Here is a 24,392-nt window from a genome sequence, read left to right as displayed (position 1 = left end):
CTGCTCCACACGCGAGGCTCCCCCAGCCCCAGTGGCTCAGATAAACAATGTTGTGGCTGATTCAGCGCAGTGTTTAGCTAACAGGGCCCACTGGAAGTCTCTGGTGATTTATTCCCAATCCGTGTGAGTATTTATCCCTGGGGAATAGTTGGCTGAGCCCAAGCCCCACTCCGGCCCCACTCCGGCCCCACTCCCACCCCACTCCCACCCCACTCCCACCCCACTCCCACCCCACTCCCACCCCACTCCCACCCCACTCCCACCCCACTCCGGCACTCTCCCGCCCAATGCGGATGCTGGGAATGGAAGTGCTTGGGATCCGCTGACATATAAAGGATAAGTAAACCTTTAAAACAAGTTGATGAGACTACTATTCTAAGCACTTTTGCAATTTACTTTCATTATTTATTTATTTTTTAATGCTACGATATTAGGGACCAGCAGGTGGCGCTGTTGTAACAAAACTCATTCATATTTAACCTCATCTTATCAATTTTACATCAACTTATTTTGAAGGTTTACTTACCCTTGAAGGGCTTGGGATGGGGAGCAGGCCCAGGAAGCACCATTACTGAGATTGGGCTTTCAGCATCCCCAGACTGCCCCATTACTCCCTGCCAAGGTATTTCCCTGAAATGTCAGTCTGGCCTAAGAAACACCATTTTATTTGGTCAGTCCCTTAAAAGGGGTGTAGTTCAACTTTAAATTAACTATGATATTCTAAAAAAAAATGCAATTGGTGTTCATTTTTTATTTTTTGTGGTTTTTCCAGCTTTTCAGTTTGCCATTGAAGCAGCTATGGGGTTGCTAGGGTCTTACTTACCTTAGCAACCAGGCAGTTGTTCGAATGAGAGGCTGGAATATGAATAGGAGAGGGGACTGAATAGAAAGATAAGGAATAAAAAGTAACAATAACAATAAAACTCAGAGCAATAGGTTTTGGCTGCCGGGGTCAGTGACCCCCATTTGAAAGATGGAAAGAGGCAGAAGAGAAAGGCAAATAGTTAAAAAAAAACTATCAAAAATAAATAATAAAGACCAATTGCAAAGTTGCTAGGAATAGGCCATTCTATAATATACTAAACTTTTAGAACCACCCCTTTAAAGAACCCGGCGCCATAGTATTAGTTGGTGCAGTCCCTGCGCTCTTAATATCCAGTTAGGGCCCCCATTGGGGCAAAAGGCAGGAAAATTGTCAGGGGCCCAAAGGAAACAGGGGGGAAGCCTGGAACCCCAAGAAATGGGTGTGGCTTACTACTAAGGAGGTGGGATTTGGGTCGACATCAGTGCAAACTGGTGGTGTTCAAGGGGATGTCTATGTTCCACCAGCCCAAGGGTAGGTAACCACCTGGGGCCCATGGCTTGGGGGAGGGGGGTTTGGATTGCAGAAAGAGGGGCGGAGCTGGGGTCAGAAGCCCCACCTAAACCATTCTCATTGGGTGGTGTTTACCCTTTCCTACCCTTGCAGGACCCTGGAGTACCTGAGCAAACACCTGACCCACATTGCGTCCCACAGCTCTACTACCAACATGCACATCAGGAACCTGGCCCTTGTCTGGGCACCCAATCTACTCAGGTAGGAGCCACTGCCGTATCCAAAAGGGCCACTACGAGGGGTAACTATTCATGTGGGGTCCATCCCAGTTGCATTGGGTGGGAAATAAACCCTGTCTCTGTTCCAGGTCCAAAGAGATAGAAGATGCCGGCTGCAATGGGGACGCGGCGTTCATGGAGGTTCGTGTCCAGCAGTTTGTCATTGAGTTCATCCTCAACCACGTGGACCAGATCTTCAACAAGATCCCAGCTGCCCCCATTAAACAGAAGGAGGGTGAGTGGTCTCCATTGTGACGTCAGTCTGAAGATGGAGAGTGTTTCTCTTATGGCGGTCAGTGGCGTCCCTACCATCATTGGACAATTTAGGCCATGCCCCCATCCTGCCAAGCCACGCCCAGTTAGACACAGACACCCCTACTTCCTATGAAACTGCACCCACTTTCCAGGGTTGGACTGGGCCATCGGGCACCGGGAAAAAACTTAGTGGGCCCTGCCACCCAGACCTGATCCCTGCTGCACTCCCCCACACTCCTGATCACACCTAAAATAAGTATAATAATTGCACAGGTGGTGGGGGCCCCTGGGTCGGCAGCCTCGTTGGGCCCTGCACCCCCCAGTCTGACCCTGTTCGACTCCCCCCCTAAACAAGAAGCATCCCCTTACTGCATCAGTAACTCCAGCTGTTGCATTGCTGTTTGGCCAATACCAAGAACCCAACAGCAGAGGGCACTCCAGTTACACACCCTTGATATTAGCAGTGTTAAAGTGCTAATATCTTGAGAATGAAGCGAGAGCTCTGTAGCCCAGTAAGAGAGTAAGAGCAGGGGTAGAGCTACAAAATGACATCTCTAGAGTCTGTAAGTCTGTAAGAAAAACATATTTTTGCCATTAAGTCAGCTGGGGGGGGGGGGGTGGGGGTGTTGTTTGCTAAGGGACCTTTGTTAATGTTATATTATCGGTCACTATGGCAAAACTCATACGGTGCCAAAAAGTGTTCTCTCCTACATGTGATTGTTGGGTCTGAATCGCTGAAGTGTTTCCGGTGCCCTTATCTCCGGCTTGTTTGTCTGGCTGGGGCCTCGGGGCGCTCGGTGCCAGGGCTCCATGTTTGACTGGGGCTGTGCCAACGCTATCATTATGGGATAGATCATAAAACCATACAAGGAAAACTATACCCCCTCGGTCTCTATAAAACTATATTGCATAAACAGCTCATAGGTAAAACCCGTAAATAAACTACTTCCTGTTACAGTTAGAGCTGCATCACTTCCTGTCAGCTGATCCCTGAGGGAGCACACAGACCTTCACTAAATGGCGGCTCAAGGGAAAGGATGTAAAAGGGCAATATTTACTGATATATATATTCCAGTTTGGGGAGATTCTTTAATAGGTCACTTAATATAATATAAACTGTCTGTTGGTTACATATTCATTCTGCCCCCTTCCCAGAATGCCGAGTGGTGATGATGAAGAGCATGACTTTGCCGTCAGGGTCACTTCCCATGAAGCTGGTCAGCCTGGAGGAGGCCCAAGCCATGAGTCTGTCTGCCACCCACCCTGCCCGGAAGGAGAGGAGGGAGAACAGCCTGCCCGAGATTGTGCCCGTCACCGGGTCCCTGTTCCACACCGTCATCGACCTTCCTGAGAACAAGTAGGTTCTGGGCGTCCGGCGCCACCCTGTGTCGGGGTAATATCCCGAGACAATTTGCAGTTGGTCTTTTAGTTATTTCTGTTCAGCAGCTCTCCAGTTTGAAGTTTCAGCAGCTATCTGGTTGCTAGGGTCTGAATTACCTTAGCAACCAGGGAGTGGTTTGAATAAAAGAACAGAAGAGGAACTGTATTAAAAAGATAAGGAATAAAAAGTAACAATAACAATAAAACTGGAGCCTCACAGAGCAACAGGGTTTGGCTGCCGGGGTCACTGACCCCCATTTGAAAGCTGCAAAGAATTAGAAGAAAATAATTCAAAAACTATAAAAAATAAAACCTGGCAAGGTGCAATAATGTTGGCACAAAGCGGCATAGTTTCCTACCTGAGCGAGTCTTTATCCAAACGAATTCCAGCATTATTGCTCCTACCACTCCCCAACCCCCAACCACAGGCGCAAAGGATATACTAATATAAGCACAATTCCTGCGCCTGTTTTGCAAATCTCATGTATTATGGGCATTTTATGGGTGCCATATGGGGTGGGCAATGGCATAGGGTCACCTTGGGCAGCTGGGGGGCCACAGCTGCTCAAGTCTTGGGATGCCGAACGTAAGTTGGTGCTGGCCCTTTAAGAAATAAGGATGTTGCTAGAAACCAGCATCTGCTTTAATTAGCAGAATCCCAGTAACGATGAGCCGGCGAATGTCAGCGAGTGCTTCAGGGATTGATTATAAGCACTAATTACCCTGACGAGTTCACATTGCGTTAATGAGCGTGTATTGGAATGCAAAAAATAAAAGCAGTTTATGGGCAGAGTTCCCCTTTATTATCTAGTGCAGCCAATTATTTTTGCCACTGCTCGTTTGAGGGCTTGGAATAAATTAGTCTATGGAGCCCTGGGAGTGGGCAACTAGGAATCCCTCGAAGGGGCCACTTGTGGTCACTGGGGCGGCCCTACAGCACCACCTGCTGGTTGCAGATTCAGCTTTTTTTTTTTTTTTTTTTTCTATTTTTCTATGTTTTATATTTCTCTCATTTTATACTTTTGGGGAAAAACTATTCTTTATGTGTATTGTCTGAATCTGCTTTAAAATGCTCAAAGAATTCTGAACTCATTTCCTTCACAAGGGAAATACTGTACCCACCCACTGCTGACTTATCCAAGGGGACAGGGCGCCACCTAGTGTCGGTTTTGAATAATTCATGTGCAGACTTTAATATTCTTTATTTATACAGTGAACCCAGTGTGTGTGTGGGAATGTGATAGGGGCCTTAGATTGTAAGCTCACTGGGGCAAGGGGCTGATGGGAATGTGATAGGGACCTTAGATTGTAAGCTCACTGGGGCAGGGGCTGATGGGAATGTGATAGGGACCTTAGATTGTAAGCTCACTGGGGCAGGGACTGATGGGAATGTGATAGGGACCTTAGATTGTAAGCTCACTGGGGCAGGGACTGATGGGAATGTGATAGGGACCTTAGATTGTAAGCTCACTGGGGCAGGGGCTGATGGGAATGTGATAGGGACCTTAGATTGTAAGCTCACTGGGGCAGGGACTGATGGGAATGTGATAGGGACCTTAGATTGTAAGCTCACTGGGGCAGGGACTGATGGGAATGTGATAGGGACCTTAGATTGTAAGCTCACTGGGGCAGGGACTGATGGGAATGGGATAGGGACCTTAGATTGTAAGCTCACTGGGGCAGGGACTGATGGGAATGGGATAGGGACCTTAGATTGTAAGCTCACTGGGGCAGGGACTGATGGGAATGTGATAGGGACCTTAGATTGTAAGCTCACTGGGGCAGGGACTGATGGGAATATGATAGGGACCTTAGATTGTATGCTCACTGGGGCAGGGACTGATAGGAATGTGATAGGGACCTTAGAATGTAAGCTCACTGGGGCAGGGACTGATGGGAATGTGATAGGGACCTTAGAATGTAAGCTCACTGGGGTAGGGACTGATAGAAACATAATAGGGGAATTAGATTGTAAGCTCACTAGGGCAGGGACTGATGGGAAAGTGATAGGGACAATAGATTGTAAGCTCACTGGGGCAGGGACTTATGGGAAAGTGATAGGGACAATAGATTGTAAGCTCACTGGGGCAGGGACTGATGGGAATGGGATAGGGACCTTAGATTGTAAGCTCACTGGGGCAGGGGCTGATGGGAATGGGATAGGGGCCTTAGATTGTAAGCTCACTGGGGCAGGGGCTGATGGGAATGTGATAGGGACCTTAGATTGTAACCTCACTGGGGCAGGGACTGATGGGAATGGGATAGGGGCCTTAGATTGTAAGCTCACTGGGGCAGGGGCTGATGGGAATGGGATAGGGACCTTAGACTGTAAGCTCACTGGGGCAGGGGCTGATAGGAATGTGATAGGGACCTTAGAATGTAAGCTCACTGGGGCAGGGACTGATGGGAATGTGATAGGGACCTTAGAATGTAAGCTCACTGGGGTAGGGACTGATAGAAACATAATAGGGGAATTAGATTGTAAGCTCACTAGGGCAGGGACTGATGGGAAAGTGATAGGGACAATAGATTGTAAGCTCACTGGGGCAGGGACTGATGGGAATGGGATAGGGACCTTAGATTGTAAGCTCACTGGGGCAGGGACTGATGGGAATGGGATAGGGACCTTAGATTGTTAGCTCACTGGGGAAGGGACTGATGGGAATGTGATAGGGACCTTAGATTGTAAGCTCACTGGGGCAGGGACTGATGGGAATGGGATAGGGGCCTTAGATTGTAAGCTCACTGGGGCAGGGACTTATGGGAATGGGATAGGGACAATAGATTGTAAGCTCACTGGGGCAGGGACTGATGGGAATGGGATAGGGACCTTAGATTGTAAGCTCACTGGGGCAGGGACTGATGGGAATGGGATAGGGACCTTAGATTGTAAGCTCACTGGGGCAGGGACTGATGGGAATGGGATAGGGACCTTAGATTGTAAGCTCACTGGGGCAGGGACTGATGGGAATGTGATAGGGACCTTAGATTGTAAGCTCACTGGGGCAGGGACTGATGGGAATGTGATAGGGACCTTAGATTGTAAGCTCACTGGGGCAGGGACTGATGGGAATGTGATAGGGACCTTAGATTGTAAGCTCACTGGGGCAGGGGCTGATGGGAATGTGATAGGGACCTTAGATTGTAAGCTCACTGGGGCAGGGACTGATGGGAATGGGATAGGGACCTTAGATTGTAAGCTCACTGGGGCAGGGACTGATGGGAATTATGTATAATCTCTGTTCAGTGCTGGGAAATAGTGTCATTGCTATATAAATATATATATAAACTAGTTAAAATAGCAATAAGTAACCTTGGAAAAAATGGAAAAGACAGCGGCTGGAACCCCAGGCCTGTTACTGAGCTATTCCTGGGCCAGTCTGTGGGGCCGGCTAGTGGTGGAGCCTTCCTGGCAATGATAAGGCATTGATGTGACCTTCAGAGTTTTAGCTGGAGGGCACTGTACCCTACAGATGCTCAGTGGTTGGAAAGTGGAACTTTCTCCCCTATTTGCCCCTCTCTCCCCTATTTGCCCCCCTGTCCCTGTTTATCATACACATGGGCTCACAGATAGGAACTCACACAGGTTAATATGAAGGTAACCGATAGGTTAGTCAGTTGGTCTGGACTTGCAGAAGCTTGTTCTTTTGTATTTAGTCCCCTGGGTTAATGAAAAATCTTTATTTTTTAAGGAGGAAACTCTCCACCAAATCTAAGAAGTGGAAGTCGATCTTTAATCTGGGTCGGTCCGGAACGGAATCCAAGACGAAACTGAGCCGCAATGGGAGTGTCTTTGTGCGGGGGCAGAAGGAGATGAGTGGTGAGTTCTAAATAATTTGTATCTCATTGCTGGTTTCTCATCTTGCTAGCCTTCTGGCCAGCTGTCCACCCAACAGCCATATTGGCCAACAAGGGCAGTGGGGCTGGCCACCCTGGGGTAGGGGTGCTTAGAGCAGAGGCAGGGAGTTAGAAGCTAAGGAGGGCCCTGACCAAAGGTTGGACCTATATGGGGGGCCCTGACCAAAGGTTGGACCTTCAAGGGGGCCCTGACCAAAGGTTGGACCTTCAAGGGGGGCCCTGACCAAAAGTTGGACCTTCAAGGGGGGCCCTGACCAAAGGTTGGACCTTCAAGGGGGCTCCGGACAAAAGTTGGACCTTCAAGGGGGCCTTGACCAAAGGTTGGACCTACAAGGGGTCCCTGACCAAAGGTTGGACCTTCAAGGGGGCCCTGACCAAAGGTTGGACCTACAAGGGGTCCCTGACCAAAGGTTGGACCTTCAAGGGGGCCCTGACCAAAGGTTGGACCTACAAGGGGTCCCTGACCAAAGGTTGGACCTACAAGGGGTCCCTGACCAAAGATTGGACCTTCAAGAGGGCCCTGACCAAAGATTGGACCTTCAAGGGGGGTCTGGCCAAATGTTGGATCTCCAATTGGGGCTTGACCTGCAAAAGTTTGACCACCACTGTGAGAGAAAAGTAGAAATTTAGAGTCAGAATCAGGGGTGTATTTTGTATCAGGGCACATTTCTATTCTGTATGGACCAATCATTTGCCTAAACCCGTGATATTCTTGTCCCTGTAGAGAAAGCCACCATACGCCCGGCCAAGAGTATGGAATCACTCTGTTCCTTGCCAGCAGAAGGTGAGTTTCTCAAGTTTCCTATTTCTCCGTCCTGCTTCCTACTCTTTTTCACGTGTCCTTAACCGAACCGGTCTTGCTTCACAGGAGAAGACGAGAAGCTGAGCCGATTCAAAAGATCGGTGGCCACCGGGGGCTTTTTCATACCAGCGCTGAAGTCTCGGGCCACCGGAACAGGTAGCACTTATGATGTCAGCAAGCATGAAGGCGAATGGGATGCAGAGGACCTCTCAGGGGCCACGGGAGGGTTGGGTTCTGCCCATATAAATGGCAAGACCCCTCAACCCAAGCCACCGCCTGAACAAATGAAGGTCTTTCGGGCCGGCGATGATCTGGATAGTGAGCAGACATCTCCAAAGATCCGCAAGATGTTTTATACCGCGGGTGACGGAGCAGCCAAATCCAGCTTTCCCGGTAGCCTCTTCCCCCTGGAGGCCTCTCCCAGGCACCAGAGAAAAGCCATGAACATCTCAGAGCCATTTGCAGTGTCGGTACCTCTACGAGTGTCGGCTGTGATCAGTACCAACAGTACCCCGTGCCGAGGGTCGGCCAAGGAGAGACCTCTACTCTCCAGCCTGGAGGAACTTCCTTTGCTGGATCCCGATAGGATCGATAGGATCACCAAATCGGCAACACTGGAAAAATGCAGCCATATTGGGATCAAGGAAAGGCCGCGTTCTCCCACCATTGGGAACAGCGATAAGCAAGCAGGACCAAAGAGATCGTGTTCCAATGAGTCCGATACGGAAACTGGTAATGCCAAATACTCATTTCTTTCCATAATTACGTCTTTCGGCAGCTGCCTGTGATTGGTCAGTGTTGGACTGGGGTGGGTGCAACCACAAGGATACCTTAGACACATGGCCATTTGCTTTATCTCCACCTTTTTTTCTCTTTTCATTTAAGTTCATTTAAGTGTAAAAAAAGTGTCTGTGTTGCACCAGGTCTAGTAACCCATAGCAACTTACTGGTCATCTATGGGTTGCTATGGGTTACTAGCCCTGACTCAGGGTTGTTCTTTTAATGTTTTTGAGGATCCCAGAGACAGTTTGATGCTGTTATTGTATCGCTCAGCCTTTCTGAGTATTTAGCGCCAGTGCTCTAGCCCCACCCACTGCTCAACAGTGGGCGGGGCTTTAAAGAGATGTGTCATTTAACACCTTTTAAGGTCAATTTTCATGTTATCTGTTTCACAGAAGAGGCGACTCTTACCATCAAAGAGATTTTATTGGAGATGCTGCAGGAGCAAGAGGCGAGTGAGATGGCACAGAGGAAAATGGCGGCAGAACAGGCACCACCCCCCGCTGATAATTTACAGGCTGCTATCAGCTCCCCCGCCTCTGGGCCTGACCCAGACTCCGCAAAGTCACAGAAAGTGGAAAACCCAAGGAACCAACCAGACCCAACATTCCACATTGCCCAGGTGGGTACATTTTGCATCTGTGGTCATAGTCTATGGACTAAGGAGCAGGTGTGGCCCTTGGGGACCAATCTGAAAATTCTCCAGCTCAAACCTCTCGAGATCATGTAGAAGTCAATGGCAGATGTCCCTGATACAAATGGAAGATCTTTCTTGGCTTCGTAGTTTCAGAGGTTTTCTGGGTTTTTTTGACGTTGGCTTTTGTGCAACAATACAAAAAATTGCAGTTATCACAGTTTTTGCAACTTTTCTGGGACTTTTTCCTCCATGTGTCACTTTCAATTTATTCTCAATATGGCGGTCAGAATTACACTGCATCCTATAGTTGTTTAAGGCCAAGATGCAAAGTTTCTTTACCTTCTGGTGAAGGCCAAGTCCAGGATTCCATAAGACTTATTGGGCCATTGGTTTGACTTATTGTCATAGGTTTTTTTGGATTTGGATTTTTAGCTCTAAAACAAAAAGTTGCCACTTTTTTGAGATTTACTATGCCAAAGGGCCAAAAAAATCTCGAATCGGACAATTCGCCAGCTGAAACTGGCTGAGATCACATAGAAGTCAATGGCAAGATGTCCCCCCCCCTTTCCTGATAAAGAGGCCTATTCATCAAAATTCTGATTTTCATGATTTCGGCTAAGAACCCAAATGTCTAGTCATTTATAAAAAGATCCGAATTGATAGGAAGGAATAAAAATACTGAAAAAAAACCATGTGGTTATTACTAGGGAAGCACCGAACCCACTTTTTTGGGTTCAGCTGAACCCCCAAACACAACCTGTTGGATTCTGCCGAATCCCGAAACGGAAGGGGTTACGCGTGTGGTGAGAATTTTTCCCCCCTGACCATTTATCCCTTTCTGAAAGCTAAAAAAATATGAATTGTAAACAAAAAAAATTGTAAATCCCCCCCAGTATAGAGACATTCCGCCCATAGAGAATATACCAACACTTTCCTATTGAACAATTTCTTTTTGGGTTTCATTGGTCAGAGCTGTTGCCGTCTCCATAAAGAAGTCAAAGACATTCGGGAAATGGCTACATTGATATACAGCATGATAAATAGCCCCCCGAATGTGTTAAATGTTCGTTATTTTTGTGGCAATATTTCAAATAAAAATGGCTCCTCATTTTGCCATTTTTGTTTTTTAGGAGGAAGACACGACCCTCTCTTTTCTTGACCCTCTCTGGTCAGATATTCAGCAAGAATTAAAGATCATTGAGTCCGAAGAAGAGTTTCCTGTATCGGAGCCTTCAACGGACTTGGAAGAAATTCCGCCCCCCTCGGCCGTACCTGAAGGCTCGTCGGACACTGTACAGCCCAGCTCTGACTTCATACAAAGTCCTCTGCTGCCTGAAGGAAATAACGATGGTGCTGTTGTAAACTCCTTAGAGCTCGAGGAACCCGACATTCAACATAGCGACAGCCTCCCAAAGCAGGACTCTATTCAGCCACAGACAAAACTGGAAAACATTCCTCAAAGTTCAGACTTGGACCTTGTGCAAGTGGAGGCAACTGACTTTCTTCTACCTCAGGAAAACCAGCTTTGCAATGAGCACGAAGGACCTTTGATTGGTGAGAAAGAGATTTGTGACCCGGACAAAGGAAATAGCACGTTGGGTTCCCCTGAACCTGTGCCCATTAAGAGTGAAACTGGAGGTTCCAATCAGTTGGAAGCCCAAGAGAAGGAGAAAGTGGAGGTTACTGTAGACACAGTGGAGTCCGGTAGAGACAAGAACGTACAAATGCTGAGGTTAGAAAGAAAGTCTAGTGGGTCTTTAGAGAACGATGATGAGCTTGGTGGAGACAATGTGCAAACGTTTGAGCTGGAGGAATTCTGGGAAGATCACCAGTGGGTGACAAGTCCACTGCACTCGCCAAAATTAAAAAACGTTCCTGATAAGGAAGCTCCGACAATCCAGCCGAAACGTAGGGGAACCACGGGGGAGCTTTATAAGAGGCCCGAGTTCACTCGCAGTCTCTCTCTAGACAGCAAAGATACTCGAACGAGCAAATGGACATGTAGATTTGTAGGTGCGAATAGAGTTGAAGGTCTGCTCCATCTCAGGTCTGAAACGGACACGTCGGTGCAGCAGAACTCACACAACGATTCTGAAAAGACCCGGAATGTGGGTAAAATCATGAACTTATCTGCACATGAAAACCAAAATGGATCCGGTTCTGGAGAGAGTAAAAATGATAAAGAACACGGGGACGACCCTTTGCTGCAACTCCCGCAGATCAAGAGCCACGAAATGTTTAATTCGACTCTGATGCTGCCTGCGTTGCCTTTCAACTCCGTAGCGGTGCAGAACAGAAACGGGCCCCCCACGGTTTCTGATCTGGAACAGTCGGTTGAGAATAACCTCAACAAGGAGGAGGCATCAGGGAGACCCAAAACCCGACCTTCTTCCTTGAGTTTGGACACTTCCAGTCCTGCGGGGGAATTATTTACATTTGAGCGGGCAGCCAGCTGTGGTTCTAGTGATATAGGTGCTCAGAAAATCCATGCAAACCCAAAAATGTCCAACAATATAAACCAGGGAGTGGGGGATTCATGGACTTATCCCTCGTCGTTGCAAACCAAAGACTCTGACTTGCCATATGTGCCTTCCGCCCATGCTCCTACTGGTCGACGCAACTCGGCACCTGTGAGTGTGTCAGCAGTGAGGGCCTCTTTCATGATTAAGATGTGCCAGGCCAAAGCTGTACCCGTCATACCTCCAAAGGTCCAATATACCCAAATTCCTCAGCCGTTGAACACAGTAAATGCAGATTCTGAAGTTCTTCCAGCTGAGAAAATACAAGTAAGTCAGCCTGAGTCCAACTCCACTTGCAACTCCGCTGCAAGCCAGACTTTAACTCCATGCAATGCCCACGTTGATAAACCAAAGGTCTTCAAGCCTGAGAAAGAAGTTGTGGAGGAGAAGGAAAACAACGATCCAATCTCGTTAGACTCTTCCCATCAGTCCAACAGTAGCAGCCAGGGAGATAGCCGTGTTGTTTCTCAAGATGCCCCAGTTCTTCGTCGCAAACGTACCTCCGATGGGGAAGCTAGTGGAGACACGCCTTTGTCATCCAAACTTGATAGGCCTTCTGGTTTTTCAAAGCCCAACTTCAGGTCCAGACCTGGAAGACCTCAGAGTCTTATCCTTTTCAGCCCCCCTTTCCCGATTATGGATCATCCCACTCCCGCTGACTCCAGAATTCTTTTGTCCCCCATCAAAAGCCCAAGTCACACCACCTCCCAGGAGTCGGCGTTGGAGAACCAAAGAACTCCCGAAGGGGTCGTACTAAGGAACAAACTAACCATTCCCAAAAACGGACAAAGACTGGAGACATCTACAAGTTGTTTCTACCAACCTCAGAGGAGATCTGTCATTCTTGACAGCCGGAGCGGGAGGCAAATCGAATGAAGGACGTTGAATTCACTTCTAAAATTTTGTATTTGTCAGAATTAATATAATGTTAAAGTATTGGAAGCAGTGCAGGGAGGGTGTTGTGCTGTTATTTTATTTTCTGTTGCGATTTTATGGAATAAGGACATGTGTTTCAGTGCCGGGAAAGTATTGCCCACATCATAAAGTATTGACCCACACACAAGAATAGCTGTGATTGGTTGTTGAGAGAACCCCAAAACCACAGGATCTCTTTCTGGACCATCAGTGGCTTTCCCTTGTCTACAGTTCTCAGCACCCCAAGAGCCTTCAGCTTTTGGACCTTCATGGTGACCTGTTTCTGCTCAGGTACCTTATGTTTCCTTAATCCAAAGTGATGGTCGGACTGCAGTGCAGTTCGCATCATGTGAATCCAGCCAATCGGTAGGCAAGATAATGGGTCATGGAAGGCCCAGTATAGAGAAGTCAACCTCCCTCGATGATTTTGGACTTAGACACCTCCACCCCTGGTAAACCATGTCCCGTTCTGGGCCAAGTTATTGACTTTAGAATTGTCCTTAGTACAGGCAATGGCTCTCTCTGTATGGGCTATTACGGAACCTATGGAGTTGTATGTATTACAGAGAATACAATCTGTCCAGCTAGCCACACCCACAGTTATGACAGGCCACACCCCTTTTGTTTATTAGCTTTAATTTAGTTCTTCATAGACACTTGTGGGAAAAACCTGTGGAGTTATATGTATTACAGAGAAAACAATCATTTTAGCTAGCCACACCCTCAGTTATGCCAGGCCACACCCCTTTTTTTTAGTTTATTAGCTTCAATTTAGTTCTATAAAATGCAGAATCCCAATCACAGTAGGAAAAATTCCTGGGAATGTGAAGAAAGTTTTACACACCTTTTACCCCCTTTCCAAATCCCTCGTCCTGCCTCCACGAATAACCCCCACGTGCGTGTATAAAGGAGAGTATTCGATTTTAGCAGCTTTTCTCTCACCCTAATATTTTATTTTAGCTCTTGTGCTTGAAAAAATATTTTCAAAGCATTTTTTGAATTTAACTTTTTTTTTTTTTTACCTTGTGTTTATACAGCAAATCCGAATGTCTGCCGAGCGCAAGGGGCGGAGTTATGTTCATTCTAAGGGCCCTCACCATTATTATAGGAAATCTGCTGCATTGCTAATGTTAAATTGCTGTATTATATGTAAACAGGGGATCTACGGACTCTGTAACTAGGGGCGATCCCCCCAGAGCAACGCGGCTAAAACCTATTTTGTATAATAATATAAATATGAAAAATGATAAATATATTTTTAGAAAGTGGATTGTGAAGTGGCCCTGTAAACTGGACTATGGATCCGGCGGGAAAATGTTATAAAAAAAACAAAAAACTAAGGTGCTACATGTGTATTTAATTGTCTCACTTTCTAATAAACTGGAAAAGGCAAAATGGCTGAAAACAATGGAAATCAAATTTGTACAGGAATGTCTGAAAGGTCTCAGGAAACTAATTCATGAACAAAATGGATTAGTCACCTGGAAAGGAAGTCGCTTACTCAGGAAGGAAGTGGATGGGAAGGAAATGAATTAGTCGCTTCGGAAGAAGTGGATAAATCACTCAGGAAGGAAGTAGATTAGTCAGTCAGGAAGGAAGTGGATTAATGACTCAGGGAGGAAGTCGATTAGTCACTCAGGAAGGAAGTGGATTAATCACACAGGAGGGAAATGTCAGGAAGGAAGTGAAGGAGATGAAAGTAGATCAGTCACTTGGGAAGTGGTGGATTAATTGCTCAGGAAGGAAGTGGATTAATCGCTCAGGAAGGAAGTGGATTAGTCGCTCAGGAAGGAAGTGGATTAGTCGCTCAGGAAGGAAGTGGATTAGTCGCTCAGGAAGGAAGTGGATTAGTCGCTCAGGAAGGAAGTGGATTAGTCGCTCTGGAAGGAAGTGGATTAGTCTCTCAGGAAGGAAGTGGATTAGTCAATCAGGAAGGAAGTGGATTAATGACTCAGGGAGGAAGTGGATTAATCAGTCAGGAAGGAAGTGGATTAGTCGCTCAGGAAGGAAGTGGATTAGTCGCTCAGGAAGGAAGTGGATTAGTCGCTCAGGAAGGAAGTGGATTAGTCGCTCAGGAAGGAAGTGGATTAATCGCTCAGGAAGGAAGTGGATTAGTCGCTCAGGAAGGAAGTGGATTAGTCGCTCAGGAAGGAAGTGGATTAGTCGCTCAGGAAGGAAGTGGATTAGTCACTCAGGAAGGAAGTGGATTAATCACGCAGGAGGGAAATGTCAGGAAGGAAGTGAAGGAGATGAAAGTAGATCAGTCACTTGGGAAGTGGTGGATTAATTGCTCAGGAAGGAAGTGGATTAATCGCTCAGGAAGGAAGTGGATTAATCGCTCAGGAAGGAAGTGGATTAGTCGCTCAGGAAGGAAGTGGATTAGTCGCTCAGGAAGGAAGTGGATTAGTCGCTCAGGAAGGAAGTGGATTAGTCGCTCAGGAAGGAAGTGGATTAGTCGCTCTGGAAGGAAGTGGATTAGTCTCTCAGGAAGGAAGTGGATTAGTCAATCAGGAAGGAAGTGGATTAATGACTCAGGGAGGAAGTGGATTAATCAGTCAGGAAGGAAGTGGATTAGTCGCTCAGGAAGGAAGTGGATTAGTCAGTCAGGAAGGAAGTGGATTAATGACTCAGGGAGGAAGTGGATTAGTCACTCAGGAAGGAAGTGTATTAATCACGCAGGAGGGAAATGTCAGGAAGGAAGTGAAGGAGATGAAAGTAGATCAGTCACTTGGGAAGTGGTGGATTAATTGCTCAGGAAGGAAGTGGATTAATTGCTCAGGAAGGAAGTGGATTAGTCGCTCAGGAAGGAAGTGGATTAGTCGCTCAGGAAGGAAGTGGATTAGTCGCTCAGGAAGGAAGTGGATTAATCACACAGGAGGGAAATGTCAGGAAGGAAGTGAAGGAGATGAAAGTAGATCAGTTACTTGGGAAGTGGTGGATTAATTGCTCAGGAAGGAAGTGGATTAGTCGCTCAGGAAGGAAGTGGATTAGTCGCTCAGGAAGGAAGTGGATTAGTCACTCAGGAAGGAAGTGGATTAGTCATTCAGGAAGGAAATGGCAGGAAGGAAGTGGAGAGGACGGAAGCAGATCAGTCACTTGGGAGCTAGTGGATTAATCAGAAAGAAAGTGGATTAATCACACAGGAAGGAAATGTCAGGAAGGAAGCGAAGGGGATGGAAGTAGATCAGTCACTTTGGAAAGAATTGGATAAATTACTTAGGAAGAGAATAATTTCTTATTCTAGAAGCAATTAGATCAGTAACATGGGAATTAGGTGGTTTAATCAGGAAGGAAGTGGATCAGACTTTTGAGAAAGAAGTAGGTCAGTCACTCACAGAGTAAGTTAATCAGTCACTTGGAAAGAGGTGGATTAATTGCTCAGGAAGGAAGTGGATTAGTTGCTCAGGAAGTAGATTAATCGCTCAGGAAGGAAGTAGATTAGTCACTCAGAAAGAAAGTGGATTAGTTGCTCAGGAAGGAAGTAGATTAGTCAGGAAGGAAGTGGATTAGTCACCCAGGAAGGAAATGGCAGGAAGGAAGTGGAGAGGATGGAAGCAGATCAGTCAATTGGGAAGTGGTGGATTAATCGCTCAGGAAGGAAGTGGATTAGTCGCTCAGGAAGAAAGTGAATTAATCACTATAAGGAAGTGAATGGGGTGAAGTAGATCAGTCACTTTGGAAAGAATTCAATTATATAATTATTAATTATATAAGAATTTAATTTAGGAAGAGGGTAATTTCTTATTCTAAAAGGGATTAGATCAGTGACATGGGAATTAGGTGGTTTAGTCATGTACGAAGGAAGTTGATCAGCCATTTGGGAAAGAAGTAGGTTAGTGACTCAGGAAGGAAGTGGATTAGTCACTCAGGAAGGAAGTGGATTAGTCACTCGGGAAGGAAGTGGATTAGTCACTCGGGAAGGAAGTGGATTAGTCACTCGGGAAGGAAGTGGATTAGTCACTCGGGAAGGAAGTGGATTAGTCACTTGGGAAAGTAGTAGATTAGTCACTCGGGAAGGAAGTGGATTAGTCACTCGGGAAGGAAGTGGATTAGTCACTCGGGAAGGAAGTGGATTAGTCACTCGGGAAAGTAGTAGATTAGTCACTCGGGAAGGAAGTGGATTAGTCACTCGGGAAGGAAGTGGATTAGTCACTCGGGAAGGAAGTGGATTAGTCACTCGGGAAAGTAGTGGATTAGTCACTCGGGAAGGAAGTGGATTAGTCACTCGGGAAAGTAGTGGATTAGTCACTCGGGAAGGAAGTGGATTAGTCACTCGGGAAGGAAGTGGATTAGTCACTCGGGAAAGTAGTGGATTAGTCACTCGGGAAGGAAGTGGATTAGTCACTCGGGAAGGAAGTGGATTAGTCACTCGGGAAGGAAGTGGATCAGTCACTTGGCAAAGGAATGGTTTGTCACACAGAAAGAAAGTGGGTCAGTTTTTGTCCTAAACTGGTAAAAAATGTAACAACAAAAAATCAAATTTTACAAAAATTCCTAGTATTCCACTGAATTCTGGGGTTGCTGCATCTCTAATAAAGGCAATGGAAACCCTGTTGTGGCGCATAGATGGACCAATGGAAACCCTGTTGTGGCGCATAGATGGACCAATGGAAACCCTGTTGTGGCGCATAGATGGACCAATGGAAACCCTGATGTGGCGCATAGATGGACCAATGGAAACCCTGTGGTGCTACTGTTCCCATGAATTTAGGTTGATGGGGGACGTTCAGCAGCAGCTGGTGGGGAATACACTATGGACACTCCTTCTCCTGAGGGATTGGCTGTTATCTGTCCCAACGCTAAAGGGGAACTAAAGGGCCACAATACTACTCAGTATAGGGGTCATGATCATCTCAGATAAAAGAACAACTTCCCAGATATTTGTTTTCTCCACCTTCTCAGTGATGGTGCATACAGCTTTTAGCCAGTAGCGCTAGAACTGGTCCGGTCCAGGATAGTGCCCCTCCCTTAGCAGTTCTTATAGTTGATCCAAGTAGATTCCCTCTTCAACTTGTCACTCCCAGCCAGCCTCAAACCCTAATGGGATAGCACTACCTACTTCTCTCGGTAGCCCTCTGAGAAGGTTCATCACAATACGGGTCCAGCTTCTTCTTAAATAGATCTGCCCAACTTCTCACCTCTGTATCCACTGTAATGGATCAGCACAACATCTCTGAGGGGTCTGCTTTCTCCATAGTTATGCCCCCGACCACTGCAACTCTTCCCCAGTAATGGAACAGCACAGCTTCCGCCCCCTGAGTTGCCCTCTGAGAAGGTTCAGCCCAATATGTGTCCACAGGCTTCTTCTTAAAAATATCTGGCCCAACCAAGGCATGGTGTATCACTTTAAAGGGAAAGCTCACCTTAAAAATTAACTCTTGGTTTGTAAGTTACATAGTTACATAGTTACATAGGGTTGAAAAAAGACCATTGTCCATCAAGTTCAACCCATCCGAGTAAACCCAGCACACAACCTATACTAACCAATCTATACACTCACATACATAAACTATAAATACAACCAGTAATACTAACTGTAGATATTAGTATCACAATAGCCTTGGGTATTCTGATTGATCAAGAACTCATCCAGGCCCCTCTTATAGGCATTAACAGAATCTGCCATTACCCCATCACTAGGAAGGGCATTCCCCAACCCCCTCACTGCCCTCACCGTGAGGAACCCCCTACCCAACATCCCCCGGCAGGGCATTCCCCAACCCCCTCACTGCCCTCACCGTGAGGAACCCCCTACCCAACATCCCCCGGCAGGGCATTCCCCAACCCCCTCACTGCCCTCACCGTGAGGAACCCCCTACCCAACATCCCCCGGCAGGGCATTCCCCAACCCCCTCACTGCCCTCACCGTGAGGAACCCCCTACCCAACATCCCCCGGCAGGGCATTCCCCAACCCCCTCACTGCCCTCACCGTGAGGAACCCCCTACCCAACATCCCCCAGCAGGGCATTCCCCAACCCCCTCACTGCCCTCACCGTGAGGAACCCCCTACCCAACATCCCCCGGCAGGGCATTCCCCAACCTCCTCACTGCCCTCACCGTGAGGAACCCCCTACCCAACATCCCCCAGCAGGGCATTCCCCAACCCCCTCACTGCCCTCACCGTGAGGAACCCCCTACGCTGCTTCAAATGGAAGCTCCGTTCCTCTAATCTATAGGGGGGGCCTCTGGTGCGCTGATCTTCCATCCCCTTAACCAGTTTAGTTGCAGTCTCTGCACTCTCTCCAGCTCATTAATATCCTTCTTAAGGACTGGAGCCCAAAACTGCCCCCCATACTCACTGTAACTGCCCCCCATACTCACTGTAACTGCCCCCCATACTCACTGTTACTGCCCCCCATACTCACTGTTACTGCCCCCCATACTCACTGTTACTGCCCCCCATACTCACTGTTACTGCCCCCCATACTCACTGTTACTGCCCCCCATACTCACTGTCACTGCCCCCCCATACTCACTGTCACTGCCCCCCCATACTCACTGTCACTGCCCCCCATACTCACTGTCACTGCCCCCCCATACTCACTGTCACTGCCCCCCCATACTCACTGTCACTGCCCCCCATACTCACTGTTACTGCCCCCCCATACTCACTGTTACTGCCCCCCATACTCACTGTTACTGCCCCCCATACTCACTGTTACTGCCCCCCATACTCACTGTTACTGCCCCCCCATACTCACTGTTACTGCCCCCATACTCACTGTAACTGCCCCCCATACTCAAGGTGAGGCCTTACCAGGGACCTATAAAGGGGCAAAATTATGTTCTCATCCCTTGAGTCAATGCCCTTTTTTATACAAGACAGCACTTTATTTGCTTTAGTAGCCACAGAATGACACTGCCTGGAATTAGACAACTTGTTATCAACAAAAACCCCTAGATCCTTCTCCATTAAGGATACCCCCAACACACTCCCATTCAGTAGATAGTTTGCGTTTATATTATTTCTACCAAAGTGCATAACTTTGCACTTATCAACATTGAACCCCATTTCCCAGTTTGCTGCCCAGTTATCTAATTTTGTCAAATCGCTCTGCAAAGCGGCACATCCTGCATGGAACTTATAGTTTTGCACAATTTAGTGTCATCAGCAAAAATAGAAACAGTACTGTCTATGCCCCCCTCCAGGTCATTAATAAACAAGTTAAAAAGCAAAGGCCCAAGGACTGACCCCTGCGGTACTCCACTAACCACACTGGTCCAATTAGAAAATGTTCCATTTACCCCACTCTTTGTACTCTATCCTTCAGCCAGTTCTCTATCCAATTACAAATATTATGTTCTAGGCCAATATTCCTTAATTTGATCATTAACCTTCTGTGAGGTACTGTATCAAACGCTTTAGCAAAGTCCAAGTAGATGACATCAACTGCCATTCCAGCATCAAGGTTCCTGCTCACCTCCTCATAAAAGGCAACTAAATTAGTCTGGCAAGATCTGTTACCCATAAACCCATGCTGGCACAAACTAATAGTATTGTGAACTGCAATGTATTCAAGTACCCTATCCCTTATTACCCCTTCCAAAAGTTTTCCTACTACTGATGTCAGACTAACAGGCCTATAGTTTTCAGGCTGAGAACGGGATCCCTTTTTAAATAACGGCACCACATTAGCAATCCGCCAGTCTCTCGGCACCATGCCAGACCTCAACGTAAGTGTTGCACTTGGCCTCCATTCTTTGTTGTAAAGCTGTCAGGCTTGGAAATATCAGCTTATTTACCCTTGCAACCAAGCAGGAGCCTGGGAGTCCGAGTTCTAGATGAATAGGAGAAGGCTGAAGTGGAATAGAAGCAATATATAAATAAATAAACGTTAGCTATGGGATCAGATTGGATTGGATCTGTTGGTGGGGGGGAGAGAAACAGGTGAGATGCATTGTGCAGTTTCTCTGTTTCACCTTAAGCCAAATTCCAGCCACATAGTTTGGATTCCCTCGTGTTGCTGCTGATTGATCTCATTTAGATATCGTGGCTGAATTCCTACACGGTGACAAAAACATCACAAAATAGTCCCGACCTTTATTATATAAAATAATAACCCCCAGCTATTGGTTGAATAGCATGGGAAGGCCACCTCTCTTCTTCTCTCCCGAAATGCTCCATCTTCTTTTATTGCTGGAAAAATCTGATGTATGATGTGTTCCAGAGGTACCACGAGGTTCTAGAGTAGAGCTGTAAACTAACCCCGTGTTATTAGGGTGGAATGAAGACTGAGTCATTATCCCCCTTCTCCTAAAGTGCAGAGTAGCCCGCAATGTTTATCTATGACTGATATCACATAGTTGTATATTGTCCTGGTCTCTGTTACCCCTTACACCTTCCCGTACTGGACTGGTTCACCACACTCCTTTCATTTCTATTGCCATCTATCATTTGACTGTCAGCTCTTCTTCTTTTTTGTGAGGCTGACGCTGTAGAGCAGTGGTTCCGAAACTTTGGGCCTCCCCACAAGGGACCAAAACCAGTGGCAGTGAAGCCTAAAGCTGAAGGCCAATTCGATGTATTATTTGTTCTCCTAGATTTACCTCTAAACCCATATTTAGGTAAGGACACTGAAGCTTCCCTGATCATAGGTGGCACTTCCAAGGATGGACATAGACTGTTCAGCATCTCAAGTCCTACAACCACTCTCCAACATGAGTAGTAGTTTAGTTTTGCTACTTGTATGAGTTGGCAACTTGATGATGTTCATAAAAAGAACAGAAGAAAGTAGACAAATATGGAGGAAGAGGACAGTCAATAAAGATTCCTTATGCCAAAAACAGGGGGAACAAAACTATGGTAGAAATAATATGTGACGACTGAGGCAGCAGATAAAATGCCATGTTAGAGACTTGGGTCAGAACTTAATCTAGAACTGGTGCTGTACCTGTAGTGGTCCAATTTAGGTATAGGATTATGATAGATACATGGGTATAGAGGTGAACTAAGACTAAAGGTGCCCATACACGTTAAGATCCACTCACTTGGCAAGGTCGCCAAGGGATCTTCTCCCGATATCCCCACCTACGGGCGAGCGATATTGGGCAAATGTAGGCTATATCGATCATTTTGCCCTGGGGCGCAGTCGATTTGGGGACCGCATCAACAAGCTGATGCAGTCCCTGATCCGACTAAATCTTTTAACCTGCCCAATCGATATCTGGCCCATCGTTGCTGCCCCTACACGGGCCGATAAGCTGCCGAATTGGTCTAAGGGACCCATATCAGCAGCTACAATCGGTCCGTGTATGGCCACCTTAATGCTGTATCTGTAAGGGCTCAGCCAACTTATGGACTGAGGTAGGGAGATATAAGGGCATCTTAGGCCCTAAAGCTGAAACTGCCACCAGTGCCGTATCTGTAAGGGTTTAGCCACTAATTGATTCCGCAGGCAGTAGCCCCCACCCTTGCCTGCTACCGAGCCTCCATTTTCATCAGCCGCTGATCATTGAAAGGCAACATCACTATGGTGCAACTCATCCCGCCATAGATAATCACATCCTTGGGACGACCAAGTTTCCCATTGCCCTTAGGTGGCAAGCTCCTCACCTTCTGGTGGACACCTCCCCTGATCTCAGAGAATTGGGCGACATTCCTGCAGTGAGAATTCTAACAATGGAACGCGGAGTGAGCGCGCGGAATGTGGATGATGAATAAAGAATTTTCACTACCAAAAACATCTGACATGAAGATAAACACACAACGTCTTCTGCTAGAGGTTCTACCTGCTGCTCTTCAAACAACAGAGGAACAAAAACACTAGGTGTCAGCTTTTGGCACCTGAAATACCAGTCATTCTTCTGGGTCCAGATTCCCTCACTGATATGAGAGGCTGAGTGAGGAGGAGGAGGAGGAAGGTTTTTTCCGTGTGTTTGTACAGGTACAACGCTTCCTTTTGTGCAGTCATAGACTGTATTTCAGGACAGAGCTACGGGCATTTTGCATTCCCTACAGTGTATGAGAAGAGGAGCAACCTTGGAGTGTGTATCTCCATGATGCAGAAGGTTGGAGAGCTAAGACAACCTACTAGTGATGATTGGCAGCCACAACCATTGTATATAAGGGGGGGGGATAAGTCTCTTGGATTCACCTTAAGGAAGGTAGAGCCTGAAGACCCCAGGGATGAGGGAAGTGGGGCAATGGGGACCCATTAGGACTAAAGTTCCTAAGCTGAGGAGCAGCTCATCATACTCAGGCTTGTAAATGATAAGTTGACTAAAGTTCCTACAAGGAGAAGCTAAGGACCAAGCATAAAGGTACACAGGCCAATTCTAGCTGCCAATATCGGTCCCTTAGACCAATTCGGCAGGTAATCAGCCCATGTAGGGGCACTAACGACGGGCCTGAATCGGGCAGGTTAAAAAATCTAGTCGGATCGGGGACCGCATCGGCTCGTTGGTGCGATCCCTGAACTGACTTTGCCTATACCCGTCGTTATAATTTGATTATTTGGCCCCAGGGCTAAACGACTAAATTAGGCTGGAATCTCCAGATATCGCCCACCCGTAGGAGGGGGATATCGGGAGAAGATCCTCTCGTTGTCGGCTTTAGTGTAGGAGACTCTGTGTGAGTGGGTGACCAGTGAAGGCCGCACTGAGTGTAACTAATGAGTTGAGTTTAAAGGTCCCCATACACCTTCTTCTCCCGATATCCCCACCTACGGGTGGCTAATCCAGGGCCAAACGATTGAATTATAATGACGGTTATAGGCAAAGTCGGTTTGGGGACCACATGAAGGAGCCGATGGGGTCCCCGATCCGACTAAATTCTTTAACCTGCTGGATCGAGATCGATTTCAGGCCAGATATCGGTCGGGCAGGCCCGTCGGAAGTGCCCATACACGGGCCGATAAGCTGGCGAATCTGTCTAAGGGACCCATATCAGCAGCTAGAATTGGCCCGTGTATGGGGACCTTAACACTTCTAGCCCAGTTGGCTACATGGGATGTTTATGGGTAACTGTAGCCCGACTCCAAGCCTTTCTTTCCGCATTCCTCTATGGTGCTGCCTCTCTGGGCTCTCATGTAACTTTATGGCTCCAGCAGCTCAGCCAAGGCATCTGGTTTTTCTGGTTGCAGTGAATTTTCAGGGGCCGCATTACTGACATATCCAAGATGGCGCCCTTTGGGCAGAGACAGTGTAACAAACACTCTTTATCCAACACCGAGAGACTCAGCTTATTTCTAACATCTCTGTATGTTACCGGCAATGAGCATTGTGACTTCCTACTATTACAGGTATGGGACCTGTTATCCAGAATGCTTAGGACGTGGTTTTCTGGATAAGGGATCTTTCCATAATTTGGATCTCCAAAGCTTAAGCTAAAAAATAATTTAAACATGAAATAAACCCAATAGGGCTGTTCTGCCCCAATAAGGGGTAATTATATCTTAGTTGGGATCAAGTACAGGTACTGTTTTATTATTACAGAGAAAAGGGAATCATTTAACCATGAAATAAACCCAATAGGGCTGTTCTGCCCCAATAAGGGGTAATTATATCTTAGTTGGGATCAAGTACAGGTACTGTTTTATTACTACAGAGAAAAGGGAATCATTTAACCATTAAATAAACCCAATAGGGCTGTTCTGCCCCCAATAAGGGGTAATTATATCTTAGTTGGGATCAAGTACAGGTACTGTTTTATTA

General features: G+C 46.9%; 1 protein-coding gene across 1 annotated transcript in view; it reads left to right on the top strand.

Moving 5' to 3' along the window:
* arhgap31 (Rho GTPase activating protein 31) overlaps nucleotides 1-14,144 on the top strand; it is an 88,577-nt gene extending 74,433 nt beyond the window's left edge. The window contains exons 5-12 of the mRNA XM_031896448.1: nucleotides 1,469-1,576; nucleotides 1,683-1,828; nucleotides 3,004-3,205; nucleotides 6,921-7,048; nucleotides 7,811-7,870; nucleotides 7,955-8,620; nucleotides 9,064-9,290; nucleotides 10,436-14,144. Of these exons, the coding sequence (XP_031752308.1) occupies nucleotides 1,469-1,576; nucleotides 1,683-1,828; nucleotides 3,004-3,205; nucleotides 6,921-7,048; nucleotides 7,811-7,870; nucleotides 7,955-8,620; nucleotides 9,064-9,290; nucleotides 10,436-12,700 (3,802 nt within the window). The 3' untranslated portion in view covers nucleotides 12,701-14,144. The remainder of the gene's footprint in view (nucleotides 1-1,468; nucleotides 1,577-1,682; nucleotides 1,829-3,003; nucleotides 3,206-6,920; nucleotides 7,049-7,810; nucleotides 7,871-7,954; nucleotides 8,621-9,063; nucleotides 9,291-10,435) is intronic.
* The last annotated feature ends 10,248 nt before the right edge of the window (nucleotides 14,145-24,392 follow it).

This window comes from Xenopus tropicalis, chromosome 2 (genome assembly GCF_000004195.4).
Source record: "Xenopus tropicalis strain Nigerian chromosome 2, UCB_Xtro_10.0, whole genome shotgun sequence".
Taxonomy (NCBI): Eukaryota; Metazoa; Chordata; class Amphibia; order Anura; family Pipidae; genus Xenopus; species Xenopus tropicalis.
The sequence above is the reverse complement of the archived record's forward strand: the minus strand, read 5'-3'. Positions and strand labels throughout refer to the sequence as shown.